Source organism: Sander lucioperca, chromosome 2, assembly GCF_008315115.2.
Source record: "Sander lucioperca isolate FBNREF2018 chromosome 2, SLUC_FBN_1.2, whole genome shotgun sequence".
Classification (NCBI taxonomy): domain Eukaryota; kingdom Metazoa; phylum Chordata; class Actinopteri; order Perciformes; family Percidae; genus Sander; species Sander lucioperca.
This window is the reverse complement of record NC_050174.1, coordinates 371,731-388,677: the sequence shown is the minus strand read 5'-3', so window position 1 is coordinate 388,677 and position 16,947 is coordinate 371,731. Positions and strand designations below refer to the sequence as shown.

The window sequence follows — 16,947 nt, the reverse complement described above, 5'->3', positions numbered from 1 at the left end:
TCTGACTTTTCCTCCCCCTGAAGAAAAGTCTCTTGAAGGGCGGGAAACTGCACTTGGATGTACGATACGGCACCTCGCAGGAGGCGTGCCCGTCTGTCTGTTCTACTCGGGTCACAGTCAGTGATTTGAGGGGAGATCAGGGCGGTTTGAGACTTCAAGCGCTGCGGCCGTGAATGAGTGAAGCTGCCAGTCTCTGCTGTTTGAAGTTTTGACAGCTATGTCAGCAAACAATCCCGGCACATTAGGCTCAGGTCTGTTTGATGTTGAAACCTCGGGAAAGAGAAATGTCAAAAGAGATGTACTTTGGAGTATTTTTCATATCCAAACTCACAATTGGGGAGATATTGTTAAGGTGTTCACTTATTGTGTCAGAACTGGTTAAGCTGAAGAAATAGTAGCATGAATAATAGCCTGCTATTTAGAATATTTTAATGTATTTGTATATGGAGCATACTCGTTTTCTGCACCCAGCTCCAGTACAGTAGTTGCCCACACATTATGAAGCGATTGAACTGAGTGGATCCACCCATCCTTAATCTACTGTATGAGTTTAACTCCCGCTGTTGCACTTCCTCTCTCCTACAAACTGTTCTCCCTATTCACGGGAAATTAAATTAAGAAATTCAGTCTTGGATAATCAAATGTCTCATTCGATGGGTCAATTCTATAGAGGATAACTGCCCTTGTAAAGAGAGTAATAATGGAAATAGACACTGCGTCATGGTTTATGAATAGAAAAGAAAATCAATTTTACAGATATTAGGGTTTGGTTGAATTCAATGGTGTACCTGCTGTATTATTGATGGCCTTCACTTGGCCATGAGAGCTGTATTCACGCACAGACAAGAGGAACGGAGGGAATCCCATGTCTCCCCACCTCCTCCGTTAAGTATGTTCACTTATTAGCGTCTGTCCTCCCTCCATGTGGTATGACACAGAGAGCATTTTTCATAGCCTGTGACATTAATTGATGTGATTTGCGAAGGGAGAGCATTTAGTCGTGGGTGGGAGACTCCTAATGATCGTTTTCCACTTCCAGTAGCGCAGTCATTGACTCAATTTCATCGCAAATTTGTCGTCTTTTTTTCTTTTCATCTCTGACCATCACTTGAGTAGTCCAGTGGGTGAACAATGAGAGGTGGAGTAGGGCTGTTTTGCGGAACCGTGGGAGTCCGCCGTGCCTCCTGCGATAAGGTTATGAATGTGGGTCAGTGAACTGATGGAGACAGCTGGTTTGTTACACAAGGAACTACAGGGGGGCTGCGCTCTTGGCACGGGCACAGGGGCGTGATCGTAGGGAATCCCCTTCGCTCTGGCTCAGGAAGGCTGGCCCTGACTGGAGGCTGCCCCTGTGCCAGGGTCGGGGGCAGGCGTGGGCACACAGGCCCTCGTGATACTTGTCAGCCACTTGGCAAGCCGTCAATATGTCCTGCTACTGTTTAGTGCCGCCGAGTCAGTTTGTCAGGCGAAGCAGTTTTGTCGTTTCCGTGGTAGGGAAACGGAGGCCTTGAGAGAGGCCATCTAGTGTTGTTTCAGCCTGCACAGTAGTTTGCACCAGGGGTTAATACGTAGACTTTTAAAAGTGAAGCTAAAATATCTGGATCGCCCCCTGGTGGCTGGCTGCAGTATAGGTCATAAACCCCGCCCCCTCCATTTTAGCAGATGGACTAAAAAATCTAAGTACACTTCAAATAATTTCATAAAGACGTTTCCTGTCATTTTAGGTAGTTCTGATCACGCTGATGTTTGTTCAACTGTTCATTTTTCTGATCAGTTTGATTTTTATCAATTATTTGATGCTATAAAAATGGGCTGAAACATCATGATTGACAGCTAGGATTGCCTCACGATTGGTCCGGCGAGTATATGGGCGGGACTTTGATACTGCGGCTCCTTCACCCAATCACTACTGCGCAGACTTATGCTGTGTCTCAAATCATGCACTTCTGTACTTACACTTGCTATTTTGAGTGCATAATGCGTTCATGCTAACAAAGTATTGCTAAATGTTGCAGTACAAGTACCAGGATGCTGCACTCAAGACGGTCAAAACATTGAGTGTAGACGACTTGTGTTTTTTTTTCAATAAGTACCACTATACTGTAGTCAGATAGTGAGAAATATATCCGACGTATTGTTATATATTGTGGCGTGCGACAATAGGTGGCGATAATGCTCTGCCGGGTTACAATTTACCATTAAAAAGAAAGAGTTGTCCTGTCAGTGCATAACAACCGTGTTATACAAGGGTACTCACGGAAGTATGCAAAACTGTCTCCTGAATGTGACCTCAACTTTCTGATTCATCAGAAACTAAAACGGTAATGATCCCCGGAAGAACAGCATCAGAATCATTGGCTGAAAATTAAAGCATGTTCTCTTTTTATCAGTTCTCGTCTTTTTTTTTCCTCCATTTTTTCGTAGTACATTACAAGGATGTACACAGCGATCATGTTGTGTGAATGAACGGATCACAGTGGCGTTAGCTGCTGGATGGTGCACGTTGCTCATCTTGCCTCCTAGAGCCCCTACTGCCAGCTCAGCACACTCCACAGTAATTGAAGCCATTTGCAATGTTGCAGTGTGGTAATGGGCAGATCCATGTCTACCACCCACCCACAGCCTCTACCATTAATCAGAGCTGCGTGGAGTCAACAGAGCCAGGATTTGGTTGCTACAGCAGGCCTGAGTTTCAGCCAGGAGTCGGCTGCCTTAAAGGAACACTTTGACGTTTTGAATTTTGGCTGGTTGTTTTTTTTTTTTTTTCTCGTTCGTTGGGTTCGAGATAAGTTTCTACATTTGTCCTCAACTCCCCTCATAAATGTATAGCTTCATATAGTGTTACCACTGCTGAAATGAATAATCAAAGTAGAGATAAAACAATTAGTCGATCTACAGATTAATTATTTACATGAATTAAATTACAAAAATGCCAAATATTACATAGTTACAGCTTCTAGATTTGCTTCTTTTCTTTGTCACACGTGATGGTAAATGATAAAACATGAAATTCGATGATGTTACCTCGGACTGTAGGAAATAACGATGGGCATTTTTACTATTTTCTCACAATTTAATGATTAATCAATATTAAAAAAAAGAGCTGAAACGATTAGTTGATTAACCAGTTAGTTGATCAACAGAAAACTAATAAGCAACTATTCTGATAATTGATAAATTGTGTGGGTCATTTATTTTCTACAATGTGAATTATTATATTTACTGAATATAAGGTTACACTTTACTTGAAGGTATCTACATGAGAGTGACATGACACTGTCATGAACGTGTCATAAACGTTTATGACATAACACTTCTTTTATTAAGTGTCATTCGGTTTTTGTCATGACAAGTTAGGGTTAGGGTTAGGGTTCATGTGTCATGACTGTGTCATGACAGTATCATGTGTTCATGACAGTGTCATGTCACTCTTACGTAGATACCTTCAAGTAAAGTGTTACCGAATATAAGTCAGCATGTAACATACCCCTTTAAGATTGAATATGGAGTCCCTGATAAGGTGACAGCATTTGGTAACTAGAGACCATCTTCCAGTGCTTATCTTTGAACTTGGCTTTTATTTTGATCTCCACTACACACCTGTAAAGTTTTGTGACTGCATCTTGCACCGTTGTGACGCTAATGCTGTGACAAAGTCTGTCCACAGACATATAAATACCTGGCAAAGTACTTAAAACTGCCTCTGTGGTAGTTCCCGCTACAGTAGGTGTCTCCAGGACCCCATTTTGCCATGATGACACACACACAGAGACTCACAAGGTGAAACCAATACCAGCGTCACTGTCGCGGCTGGTAACAGTACAGTAGGGCTGCAACTAGCGATTATTTTCATAGTCGATTCATTTGTTGAGTATTTTCTCGATTAGTTGTTTGGTCTATAAAATGTCAGAAAATGGTGAAAACGTCAATCACTGTTCCCCAACGCCCAAGATGACGTCCTCAAATGTCTTGTTTTGTCCCCAACTCAAAGATATTCAGTTTACTGTCACAGAGGAGTGAAGAAACTAGAAAATATTCACATTTATCAAGCTAGAATCAGACAATGTTAACTCAAACGATTAATCGATTATCAAAATAGTTGGCGATTAATTTAAGAGTTAGCGATTAATCAATTAATCTTGCAGCTCTGCAATGTAGGCTGCTATACTGGCTGCAGGATGTTCGGTATCGTTCCTCGACCCTGGTCCCTTCACAGCCGCTAAATCCTCTCTGAGGGAGACACTCCAGAGGCACTGTTCTGTGGCTGACCCCTGACCTCTGAAGTCTACAAAGAATCCCCCCTCGTCTTATAAGGATAGCATTATTATGACTGTGAATGTTACATGATAAAGCTCAGTAAAGCTCCTACCCTGATATGACTCCTCTCACTCTACTCCGCTGAACCGCATCACTTGGTTTTGAGTATTTTTCGAGACACTGTAAGAGGTTTAACAGGGACACCGCCCACACCACTAAATGTAGCAGTTCTGTGTCACCTCACAGCAGTCCCGATCTTCCTGCCATACCCAGACGGAGAAGCAAGGTGGAAACAAAAGGGTAGGCAGGAAGACATTAACATCGCCCTCGGGTCCCACACTATCTGTCCTTTCCATGAGCAGGCAGATGGGAGAGGCAGAAACACGTCTCTGCACTACAAACAGATACCAGCCTATTTTAAGGTCACTTGTAAGTCTAGGCATTTGCAGGGTACCAGCCAGCGTGATAATACCGGATATTATGAATTTACCTCACTTTGGATTGCGCCCAATGATTGCACAGCTTTAGACAGGATTATGTGTGTAAAGCATTACAAGCAGCGTCTGGTTTTGACTCTCCGTCTGATCGTTAGTCTACAATAAAATTATCTTTAGTTTGACATTCTCTGAAATGTTGTCTAAAAGTACTATAATGCAGGTCCTTTCTCTTTCTCTTTTTACCTTTATGAAAAGTTTGGCTATTAATCATAGACTGTAAAAATAATAGACAAAGCTTACGGGCCTGAAAAGTGAAGCCAAAGCTGAATTGCCTTTAAATCTGCGTTCTATCTAATTTCCAGCAGGGGGCGACTCCACTAGCTCCAAAAAGAAGTCTGTTTCTATAGAAGAGAAGATGAGCCAGGCGCCTGGGTAGCTCACCTGGTAGAGCATGTGCCCACATATAGAGATTTACTCCTCTATGCAGCAGCCGGGAGTTCAACTCCGGCCTCCGGCCGTAATGAGTTTATGTGTGTTTTCACCTCATCAAAGTTAACTGGAACATTTTGGTCGCCTAAAAATATGTTGTTCAGCGTTCTGCCAACCAAGCTAGATAGCTACCGCTAGCATTAGCTGGTTACTTGAGGGAAAGTTTGCAGATTTTTTGTTCTGCTGTACATGCAGATGAATGGCGGCAGTACCCGGAGGTCCACGTTTGCATGCCGGTAAATCTACGCTGGATGACTCGGAAGGGTTGAATATCGGCTACTTTCCCTCTTTAGCGTTTAGTTTAGCACAGCGCCATTGAAACCATAAACAACTCTGGCTTAGCTGTATCCTCCCCAGCTCCACCCTCCACCCTTATGTGATGATAAAAGTCATCACATAAGGTTTAAAAAAAAAAACAAGATCGCCCATATGGCCAAACTCGTGCAGTCCAAAAACCAATGGGTGACGTCACTATGCTATGTCCATTATTTTTTACAGTCTATGATATTATGAATGACTGATATGAGTCAAATCTTCCTCCTGACTCGTGGACTATATCCCTATATTCAGTGCAAAATGTGTTGCCTCACCCCTCAGCTTCCCTTAAAGGGTGAGGGACCTTGCAGGGGAGTTTGGGGATCTGCAGAGGCGGTGCATTATCTCCCACTGAAGCATAGGCCAGAGGGGCCACCGGGGCCATGCCCTATCGTACAGGCAGGTCACTTGACTCCATTGCCCTCACTTGATTATCGGAGCCCTTTCTGCAGGCAGTCCTCATTCACAGAGGGGACCTGGCAAGATTCAGGTACTCAGCTGCTCATCTCCCGGTTATTATTCATCATCTTCCCCAGCTGAGCTCAGACCCAGACCTGACCTCATGGCAAACCCGGACACAGCGATTAGTAATGTCAGTCTCATAAGCTAAACATGTAGTGAGCATCAGGAAGGGTGCATGAGCCCACAAATAGGTGAGTAACTGTCACTTTGTGTTGAAAATAGGGCTGTCAATCGATTTCAATATTTAATCGCAATAAATCCCATGATTGTCCATAGTTAACTCACGATTATTCGCACATTTTTTATCTGTTCTAAATGTACTCTAAAAGGGATATTTTTCAAGTTTTTAATGCTTAAGTGGTATTAGACACCCGACGTACGTACACATCGACAGTACACGCAAATAACTTAAGTCTTGTGGAGAGAACCATCTGGAAGGCCTTTGAAACCGAACCTGCCGTTCAAAGACCCTTTTCTTTATCCATTACTGCTCAAGGAGCTTTGTTTCTGCTAGACATCTGCAACATTACTGCTGCATCGCTTCCTGATTTCCCAAACTACGAAGCATCCCGGGGCCAAAATCACAGAACACGTGTGCGTTAATCAGCCGTCAAACAAATCAGTGGTGTTAAAAGGAATTTGCGTTAACTCGCTATTATCGTGTCCCTTTTGACAGCCCTAGTTTAAACTTTCCAATTTGCAAATAAATACTCTTAGATTTGATAGAAGTTAACTACAATAATATATTCGGAAAATAGCCTGAGAAATCACAGCCTTGAACAAAACATTTTGTCTGAAATGTAAATTAATCCTTTTGATTTGTTTCTGCATTGATGGGAGGTGAGTGCACTTGATGTACGTGGCGGCGACGGCAAAGTGCATTTCTTCTCCCAGATCTCCTTTGCGATGCCACAGGAAACAAAATGTGGCTCCCCTGATGGAGGAAACAGCCACAGCGAAGGCCTGTAAAGCAGCTTTCAGCGAGAGGTGAAAAGCAGTAACGTTTCTATCCAGGCAGTGTCAGACTGTGAGACCATTCTCTCTACAGATATCAACTGTTTTTAATAGTTGGCTTTCTTTTCAAAAGATTAACTTTCCTACGCTATTCTTGAGCAGCTGTTAATGTAGTTGCTCCACATACGGAAATACCAGAATGTCAGCGATTCCCTACATTGCGGAGCACGGCATTGTCGTATGTACACTCAAACATGTGAAGACGCAGAAGGACAGACACTCGCTCGCTCTAGAATCTGTTGGAAGTTTGCAAGTTTTAAGCACGCAGGGCTTTGTTGCCTTGGAATCATAATCGTGAATTTGTCTTTTTTTTGTTTTGTAAAGGGAGGGGAAGCTGCAGGGAATCAGCGGTTGTCAAAATCTAAGAAGTGATATTGTCGTACCAGCCGGATGGCCGTCTGGTGTTTGTTTAAAAGGGGAGGGAAGAAAAAAAACAGGCCAGGCGATTGAATCATATCTTCTTGCCAATACGTCCTTGCGTTCCCACCTCCATCATTACAGCAACATGTTTTATTTTCAGCAGTGCTGTTCTCAGTGACTCACATCCCAGAGCCATGTGCTGCTCAGTTAGGCCTCAGATCCCTTAAACACGGGCCGAGCGGTCATGAGAAACACTCATGTAATGCCCTAGAGATTGCACTCAGCCTGTACTTAATTTATGTAGGATTAAAAACATGTTGTTTTATAAACTTGTGAGATTAAACTGCTTAGTTATTTTGATCTATCGGCAAAACAGTGTATCAGACTGAAAATGAACCTGTGTTTTAAAGGGTAACTTGGGGCGTTTTCACACCTACCTCATTTGGTCCGGACTTTCGGACTTTTCAGTTTGATCCGAACCAAAATTACAGGTGTGAACAGGGCATGAAATTGGCACCCGCCCACCCGCCAAATGCGGGTAACTTTTGTGATTGGCGGGTGAAACTGTCAATCTACCTGCCACATTGGCGGGTAGCCAATGAGAATTGAGTGATTCAGACTCGTAACTATCGGTAAGAAGGGTACACCGTTGCTTACAGGCCTGGTCCAATCAGGGGCCCGCATCACTGGAAGACACTGATTGACAGCCGGGGCCCCCTATCGCATTTTCATTACTCACACAATCCCAGCAGTCCCACGTGCAGCCACTGACCAAGCGGGAGTGAGAACGGGTAAAATTAATTTCCTAGTTTCTGATATGAAGATGAGACGTGTGTGTGACTCGAACATCTCACATTTACCAACAAAACATACAGCGAAAGACCGTGCAAAACATTTCAGACCGTCCTGCCAACCTGTATACATTTTAACATCAATGTACGCTGTAACGATTTTTCACTCTAAAGTCAGCGCTGCTGTTTCAAATTGTCGGCTTTCTGCAGCAGGCGGGGCTGCTCCGTTTCCCCCGCGACTGACGCGCACACACAATCACACACACAGACACACACACAAACACACGCACGCACAGACACACACACAAACGCACACGGTGGATGCAGGAAAAAACGCAGATGAGATGTACAGGATGACCTAAATTGAGGACAGCTACGTTATTGTAAGTGCAATGATAAGTTAAAGTCCAATAAGTACTTTATTAAACCGTATGAATGTGTGTCCCAGGCCAGGATAGGAAATTAACTAACAATGTAAAGATTAACAAGCCACTGACGATGACAGATATGTTCATATTTGATTCATCCAATAAATTATTATTTTGTGTCTTAAATCCACCAGCCTTTTTCATATTTTACCAACATTTGCAGCATCCTGAGCCTTTTTGGTAAGGTTACTAGAAAATCTCAGCCCAGAGTAATTAATTAATAGTAATAAGTATTATTCTCCCCAAAACAAGTTTCCTTTTTATTTATTTTTTTATTTTTAAGAACTATACAAAAAACATTCATGTGTTATGGTGCGCATTCACCAGTGTTTTGTTGTTGTTGTGGTGGCGTAGGCCACTCCTGATTTTGTCAGTCATCTCATCTCTTATATGCAGTGGCGTAACGAGCCAACACCAGGCCCCTATGCAGGATTATCAAGGCGGGCCCCCCTACTACAGTACGTGATGACGGCGCAATGTCCACCAGTAGGCTACCATGAATAGGACAGGATAGGATCATAGAGACACAGCAATTCCTGTTTTTCACCTTTATGACGCAAAAAAAAAAAAAAAACTGGCTGGTAAAAAGTCCCTGTGGCAGGTGGATTTAAAAATCCACCTGCCACAGTGGCTGGTGGTCAAAAAAGTTAACTTCATGCCCTGGGTGTGAAATCAAAAGACCAAGTTTTGGTCCGATAAAAAGAGGTGATCTCGGTCCGTTTATAGTGTGAAAGCATTTTTTGGATGGTTCGGACTTTCGGACCAAATACAAGAAGCTCTGGCAGGCTCTCCTTGTGTTAACCGGGGAAGCTCCTTTAAGGAATAGCTCGGTGCTTAGTGTGTAGGCTACATGAGAGAGTGATGGTGAATGCACTCAGAGCAGACAGCTGTCGGCTATCAGAGCAGAGAATACATCAGCAGTTTATTTGTTAAGTGGTAGTAAATGTACAGTGTAGGTTTCCGTTTGTCTCTGAATAAATGCTCCAGAAAGAAAGTTCCCGTGTCTTGCTTCTCAACATCACAACAAAACCCAAAGAGCCGCGGCAGTAGGAGAGAGCAGCAGGCAGTAGGGGAGAGCAGCAGTCAGTAGGGGAGAGCAGCAGTCAGTAGGAGAGAGCAGCAGTCAGTAGGAGAGAGCAGCAGGCAGTAGGGGAGAGCAGCAGTCAGTAGGGGAGAGCAGCAGTCAGTAGGGGAGAGCAGCAGTCAGTAGGGGAGAGCAGCAGGCAGTAGGGGAGAGCAGCAGGCAGTAGGAGAGAGCAGCAGGCAGTAGGGGAGAGCAGCAGGCAGTAGGGGAGAGCAGCAGTCAGTTGGGGAAGCCCGTCTACAAACCAATCAATTATAAGTATCTGGAGACGCAGCTCACGTATGTGATGACGGCAGGACGTAGTTTTGTCACGTATAGATCTTTAGTGCACTTGCATAACTGCAGTGTGAAACCAAAACTTACTGGATCAAATGTTACAATGTAACAAAAACATGAACCTTAGTCCGGACTTTCAGGTGTGAAAACACCCTTAGTTTTTTTTCAACCTGAACCCTATTTTCCCAATTATTTTAAGGCTAAGTGACTGATAAGAACAACACTCTCTGAAATTTGTCCAGAATTAAGCGAGACAAGCTGAAATGTAACGTTAATGGGCAATTACGCACCTTCAATTTCCGTCCACTAAAAGTGCTGTTGTTGCCACTGACAAGTGTCTGACAACGTTATGGAAATGATCCCTACAGAGATAGACCTTTTTGTTAATGAGTAAGATCCTTTTTGTCATAACATCAAACAGCCCTGAAATCACTATCACCAAACCCACCAGACTCATCATAAAACACACTTCATTCAAAGTCGACGGAAATGAAATAAAACTATCAAAAGCCTTCTTGGTTCGTCTCTCCACTGTTCCAACAATCACCACTCTGGTTTGGTTGAAAGTAGTGTTTATTTAAATGGAGTCTGGTGGGTTTGGTGATGGCAATTTCGGAGCTGTTTCATGTTAAAAAAAAAAAAAGAGAAAGAAAAGATTTTACTCTTCAACAAAAAGGTCTATCTCTGTAGGGATCCTTTCCATAATGTTGTCACTTAGAATAATAATCTGAGCCTGTCAGCAGCAAAAAACAGAACTTTTAGTGGAGGCAAACTGACGGTGAACATTTGTCCTATAGAGTTACATTACAGCCTGGTTCACCGCTGCCGGTTGCAGCGTTCTCGCTCAATACTGGACCAACTTCAAAGATTTTTATTCACATTAGTCACTTAGACACTAGTGCATATGAAAATAGGGTCCAGATTGAAAAATACGAAATTACCCTTTAAGTAAAGTTCCCTTCTAAATATCTGTAAATACTAATAAATGTCGTTGTTGATGTTTCATCCTGCTCCCACAGCTAAATGGGATCTTTGGGCCTTCGTCACAAGGTTTGATCTGGGAGAGCCTGTTGCCACAGTGCAGTTCCTCACCCAAAACTACAAAGCCTGAAGGATGCCTGAAAGAAGAATCTGTCAGTACAATAATATAAAATAAAAAATGTTTCCCTTGCACCAGGTCAGCTCTCTTTGCCTCTGTCTTATCACTGAGTTAGAAAGAGATTTCCTCTTTGTGTTACACACGCTGCTTGGTTTTGATGTTGCTCTTTATCTCTGTCTCGGGGTCTGGAGCGGAGAGAGAGGGAGATAGATTTTGACCTCGCTGGGGATTTCTTATTAGTTTCCGAACACTGTCGACAAGAGAATGAAGACGACCTGATATCACAACTCGGTGTGGAAAGAGTTTATTCTAATTCAGGCGCGGAAACACGTCAGGGCCAAAAAAAGGAAGTGGGAGGTGAAACCAAGACCGCAACACAGCCGGATGCCGCAGTGGAACTTGAACCAAAATACTCTACAGAGTGACAGGACAGGGGGGAGGGGCAGCAGGGCCTGGGGTGTGTTGGGTGAACGGGAACTTGCTGTTTGTGAAATTGTTTATCATATTTCCATTGACCACTATTGGAAACATTAACGCGCTTTCAGCGGCCTTGATTGTTTCTGTTTCTGTTTTTTTCAAAGTAAAAGCTGCTCTAACACACGTTGAAGTGTCCTTGAATGTAACTTTGGGAGGTTGAACCCATTTTGAACTTTGAACAGTTGCATAAGAGGCCCTACCTGCCATGTCTGTAGAGGATGGTGCGGATAAACTTTTCAACCCTTTCACGAGGAGATACTTTTTCAGACTCCACGGGTCTTTGTAGAGAGGGTGGGTCAGAGTGCCCCCACATGAGGAATATTGGTTTCTAACCAGCAACTCTCCTCTGGGAGGGGTTTGTATCAATACCTCCGATGTCTGGAAAAGGCTGGATTTACATGAGGGACTTTGATGTTCTGATGATCAATCTTTAGTTGGTGGTTTCATTGACCCTAATTTGGTGTCTCATCAGTGGGCTAGGCAGGAGTAGGTAATGGAGGTTTTTGTTCCTTTGGTGGTTAAGCCAGCCTTGGTAAACCCCTATGTGCCCTCCTGATGAACTCTGGGAGATCATTGATCAAATTGTCCTGCATCTGCTTTGTTTGCTTCCCCGACTTAGCAGTCAAAGCAGCCGCGTCCACAAACAAAAACAACCAAAAACAATGCACACAGTTAGTCAGACAGTTCATTGCTTTTGAACAAAATGTTAAGTATCCGTCAGTTGGAATATCGCTCTTGACCTTGATTTACCCATCTTATTTGAGTTATGAAATCACATTTTTTAAACAATTGGCAAGTGGAGCCTAATTCTACACTCATTGTGAGGCATGCCAAGTGGGAGAGCATTCTTCCAAAAACCACCTACTTGAATCCATCAGTACACCATTGAAATGCCAAAATGTGTACTTCCAAATACACTGCATTTTTTTTTCTCCTTTATATCTCAGAGATATCCTGCCAAAACAGCTGGGCTTTGCCACTCGGCTTCCTTGAATGTGTTTATTTTTACTCCAAATGTCAGGAGAGTTGGAGTTGAAATATTGTGATTAAGAAAAACTGACAGCTGTAGTTCAACAGTGCACAGTATATTGCCTTCTCTGATAAAAAATAAATTCTCACGTCCCCTGATGATATGCGAAAGGCATTTAATATTTTCTTAATTTATTCAAACTTACATTAATTAAAAGGAATTTGTATAATCAATTCAATTGCCTAACCGGCACAAAGTGATCTAATATGCATGATGACTTGAGTCTCCATTCTTCTTTTGCTCGCTGCTGCAGAAGATTTATTTCACTGGAGACTTCCTGCAGTTCAGCGCTCGTTGTGAGCGGTGGCGAGATGGATTTGAGTGTGACATCTGTTCAATGCATGTCAACAGTTCTGCTGCTGGCCACTTTGCACATGTATTTCCTGTGCGTTTGACCTCACCAGACTGGTTTGGTTTTGCATAGAGCTGCAAAGATGAATCAATTAGTATTAGTATTAGTATTAAATTAATCGCCAATTATTTTTGATAATCGATCGCTTTGAGTCATTTTTTATGAGAAAAAAATACAAATTCTCTGATGTCAGCTTCTTAAATGTGAATATTTTCTAGTTTCTTCTCTCCTCTGTGACAGTAAACTGAATATCTTTTGAGTTGTGGACAAAACAAGACACTTGAGGACGTCATCTTGGGCTTTTTGGGAAACACTGATCCACATCTGTCACCATTTTCTGAAACTTTAAAGACCAAACAAGTAATCGATTAATCAAGAAAATTTTGTCACAATTGGTGTTTCCCTAAGCCCAAGATGACGTCCTTTAAATGTCTTGTTGAAAGTATTCACATTGAAGAAGCTGGAATCAGAGAATTTTTTAACTATTCTTTCTTAAAAAAAATTCACAAACCGATTAATCGATTATTAAAATGATTGATAATTAGTTTAATAGTTGACAACTAATCGATTCATCTTTGCAGCTCTACTTAAAAGTGTGATGCTGGTCAATCTGATATGAAAGGCTGTTGAAGATACGATAAATATGTGTCATGTCATGCTACAGTGTACACATACACATTACAAAAGAAATATAAAATAAAATAAATAATGCACAGTATGTGTTGGTGTATCTTTCCAGATCTCTAACTAACCGCAAGGAACAACAGTTGTAGTCCTCCCCATGAAGCCTGGAAAAACCAAAACTAATTTGACTATGTATCCACAGTGCCTGGGCAGTTTTCCACTCTGCTTTAAAACGAGCTTCCATGGAATCCCTGTATGCAAAGGAGCCAGCGGGCCGCTGCAGTCAAAGAGATCTAAACACCGCCCCACGTGACCCAGGTAACAGTCGAGGAAATAAGCCGACAACGGGTAGGTGTTCCAGCTGGGCCGGCCAACTTTCCAACCACAGACCCACACAAAAGCTTTCCCCGCGGAGACACACCATAGGACACTTTGTCCTCGACCTGACCTGAGGGGATTCTCTCGTGTTTGCATCCATAAAACGTGACAGTTGAGGCAGCCTTTTCCGTGGATCTCCCTCAGCAATTTGCAATTTGATTTATGAAGCACCTTTCATTACACGTGAACTCAAAGTGCTTTACATTAAAAGACAAAATAAGTACCAACTAATTTCATTTCATGTTGAATATAATACATTATTTAAGCACAATATATGATTTTGTTTTGCATTTAACTTACTGTCTTACCGCTGAGTCACAGGGTTGTGGTTAGAATGGATACAGCTACGGCCAGAAATTACGCAAAATCTAATCTAATATAATTTTAAAACTTACACCCAGGACATGTTCCTCATGAGTGTTTTAATCCAAACCAAGATCTTTTCCTAAACTTAACTAGTCGGGCGCCTGGGTAGCTCACCTGGCCCATGTACAGAGGCTCGGTCCTTGACGCAGCGGCCGCGGGTTCGGTTCCGATCTGCAGCCCTTTGCTGAATGTCATTCCCCCTCTCTCTCTCTCTCTCTCTCTCTCCCTCTCTCTCTCTCTCTCTCTCTCTCTCTCGCTCTCTCTCTCTCTCTCCTTTCATGTCTAAGCTGTCTTGTCAAAAATAAAGGCCTAAAATGCCAAAAAAAAAAGCCTAAATGTAATTGTCGTCACCGTAGCTGTATCCCTCCTAGCCACAACCGAGTCACAGACGCGTTATTATGGATCCCACGCAACTTCTACGCAAGTCCCGCCCTACGAGCAGCCCGATTGGTTGGGGTTAGGCATTGACCTTGAGTAGTTAAGGTTAGGATAGCCGACTGGTCAGGGGAGGACCTGAACAAATCGGGTTACATTCAAGCCGTTGCCAAATGAGTTGCTACAAAGCTAATTAAGACTATCAGCTCCACACAACTCTCTCTGTATCTCTCAGTATGACTATGTTCAGAAGATTGTGGCGTCCGGTGACTTTCCCGCACAGAAACTGAGATAATGACCTCTTCTGAAGAGTCCATCATGTTTTTTTATTCCTCCGTGTCCTCCTTGGCTACTAGCAGCTGCGTGGAGGGGGGGGGGGGGGTGCGCGATCACGGAAGGCTTGTATTATGTGGACGCGCCGACAGTTTTGTTGTCATTACTTAGAATTCCTCATGGGGGCGACAGAAACTACGCGCTATAGCTTTAATTAGACCGGTGTTTTTCCAAAAGAAATTTGTATATTTTTTTCTTCCTTCCATGGTGACCCCACTGCCAAGCACTGTAACCCTGCAAACATGGCCGGCTGCTCAACTCCAGGGCCGAGGCGTCTTTGTCCAGGGGGAAAGCGGACGTGTCTACGTCAGATGCAACGTATACGTAGCGAAACTTAACTCATCCACCTTTATTAAAGTGAGAATTAAAGGAACAGGCTGTAAATGCAAGTTGATATAAACCACAAAAGTAGACGACCACCACTAAAGCACAAAACTCACTGCAAATCACTCAAAACATTACATTACATCAACTACTACTCAAATACCCTTTTTACAGTGTGTGTATATAAATAAATAAAAAGCGTAAATAGAATAAGTCTAAAAAAAGAACTGCATTGAACCTCAACCATAAACCTGTGCAACGTCATGAGCTAGACAAAATAACAGGAACAAACACCAGATAATGTAGTGCAATAACCCTGCAATAAATACTTCCTTTTGTAAGTCTATACTATTCTTTATGCGTAATTTATGAGGTCATAGGTCATCGCATTGTTCTGCTTTACATTACAGTCAGGCATTCGTGTTATTTAATTCAAACCAAGTATATTTAATACATTCTTGGCTTTATTGTGTACAATTAAGGAATTCATTTAACACATTCACTCTCCAGAGATGTGTAATTTGTTGTTAAAGTCAGTTCAGAGGGAATTTCATCAGTGAACATTGTAATAGTCATTTGTTTTTAAAACTTTTAATAAGCGGCCCAGAACTGCTTTGTATGTTTGTCTTTTTACAAATAGTTATGTGACCCGACATCAACAGGCTCTTAACATATATAAAACAGCTTTTCAGTTAGATTTCAGTCACTGTATCACAGGCTAAAAACATGAACACAAAATCTAAATCTAAATCAATGATTAAATAAGGCCTGGTCACAGCTGTACGCTGTCACATAGACATCATACAACCTTTATCCAAACATAAGAAGAACTATTTGAACTTGTGGTGTCTTTTGACCTGGACCACTGTGCTAAAAAAGTGACACAGGGAGTGAGTCAGTGTGAGGCAGATGATGTAGTCAACATAGAGAATCTATCTTTGGTCGGACACAAGAGGGTTGAATTTTGAATCAAGTCCATCAGGATCATTGTTGTCTATTTTGTTGATTGAACAAAAAGACAAGCAAAAATCTGGGGGTTGAGATCTCCACTTTGGAGCAAAATTGAACATTTGAGCACATCAAACACTTAATTCCCTGCATTCTGGGGAATTTTTCTGCATCAAGTTATGGTGCAAATGTATTTATTTATGTAAAGGAAATTCTAATAGTTTTTGGGGGGATTGTACATTGATTGGATATATACACCCCATCCCCCGTGAAAATTACACCTATGACTAGAAAAAGAATCGATGAAACGTTAGAGTAATTTTTCATGCAAAAATGGCAGAAGAAGCTCCTTTTCTGTTTAATATCATAATTAAAGTGAATATCTTTGGGTTTTGGACTGACAAAACAAGACATTTAAAGACATCACCTTGGACTTTGAGAAACTGGGATGGACATTTTTGACTATTTCCTGACATTTTATAGACCAAGCGATTCATCGAGAAAATAATCAGCAGATGAATCGATAATGAAATAAACAGTTAGTTGCAGCCAGGGGCGTCGGACTGGGGGGGGGAAAAGGGGACTGAGTACCCAGGGCCCTCATGTGAGGAGGGCCCAAAAAGATGCTAGAATGAATAGCTGTGGATGCGGGGAGGGGCCCATAGAGAATGCATCTCTACAGGGCCCAGAATGTTGTACTACACCCCTGGTTGCAGCCCCACATAAAA

At 42.4% G+C, this 16,947-nt stretch overlaps 1 protein-coding gene across 2 annotated transcripts in view; it reads left to right on the top strand.

The window, feature by feature from the left end:
- LOC116053920 (phosphatidylethanolamine-binding protein 4) overlaps nucleotides 1–11,091 on the top strand; it is an 83,254-nt gene extending 72,163 nt beyond the window's left edge. Inside the window, exon 7 of one of the 2 annotated variants that reach the window (XM_035998922.1) lies at nucleotides 10,927–11,091. In XM_035998922.1, the coding sequence (XP_035854815.1) occupies nucleotides 10,927–11,024 (98 nt within the window). In that variant the 3' untranslated portion in view covers nucleotides 11,025–11,091. The remainder of the gene's footprint in view (nucleotides 1–10,926) is intronic. The other variant, XM_031305149.2, reaches the window with a different exon arrangement.
- Nucleotides 11,092–16,947: the final 5,856 nt, after the last annotated feature.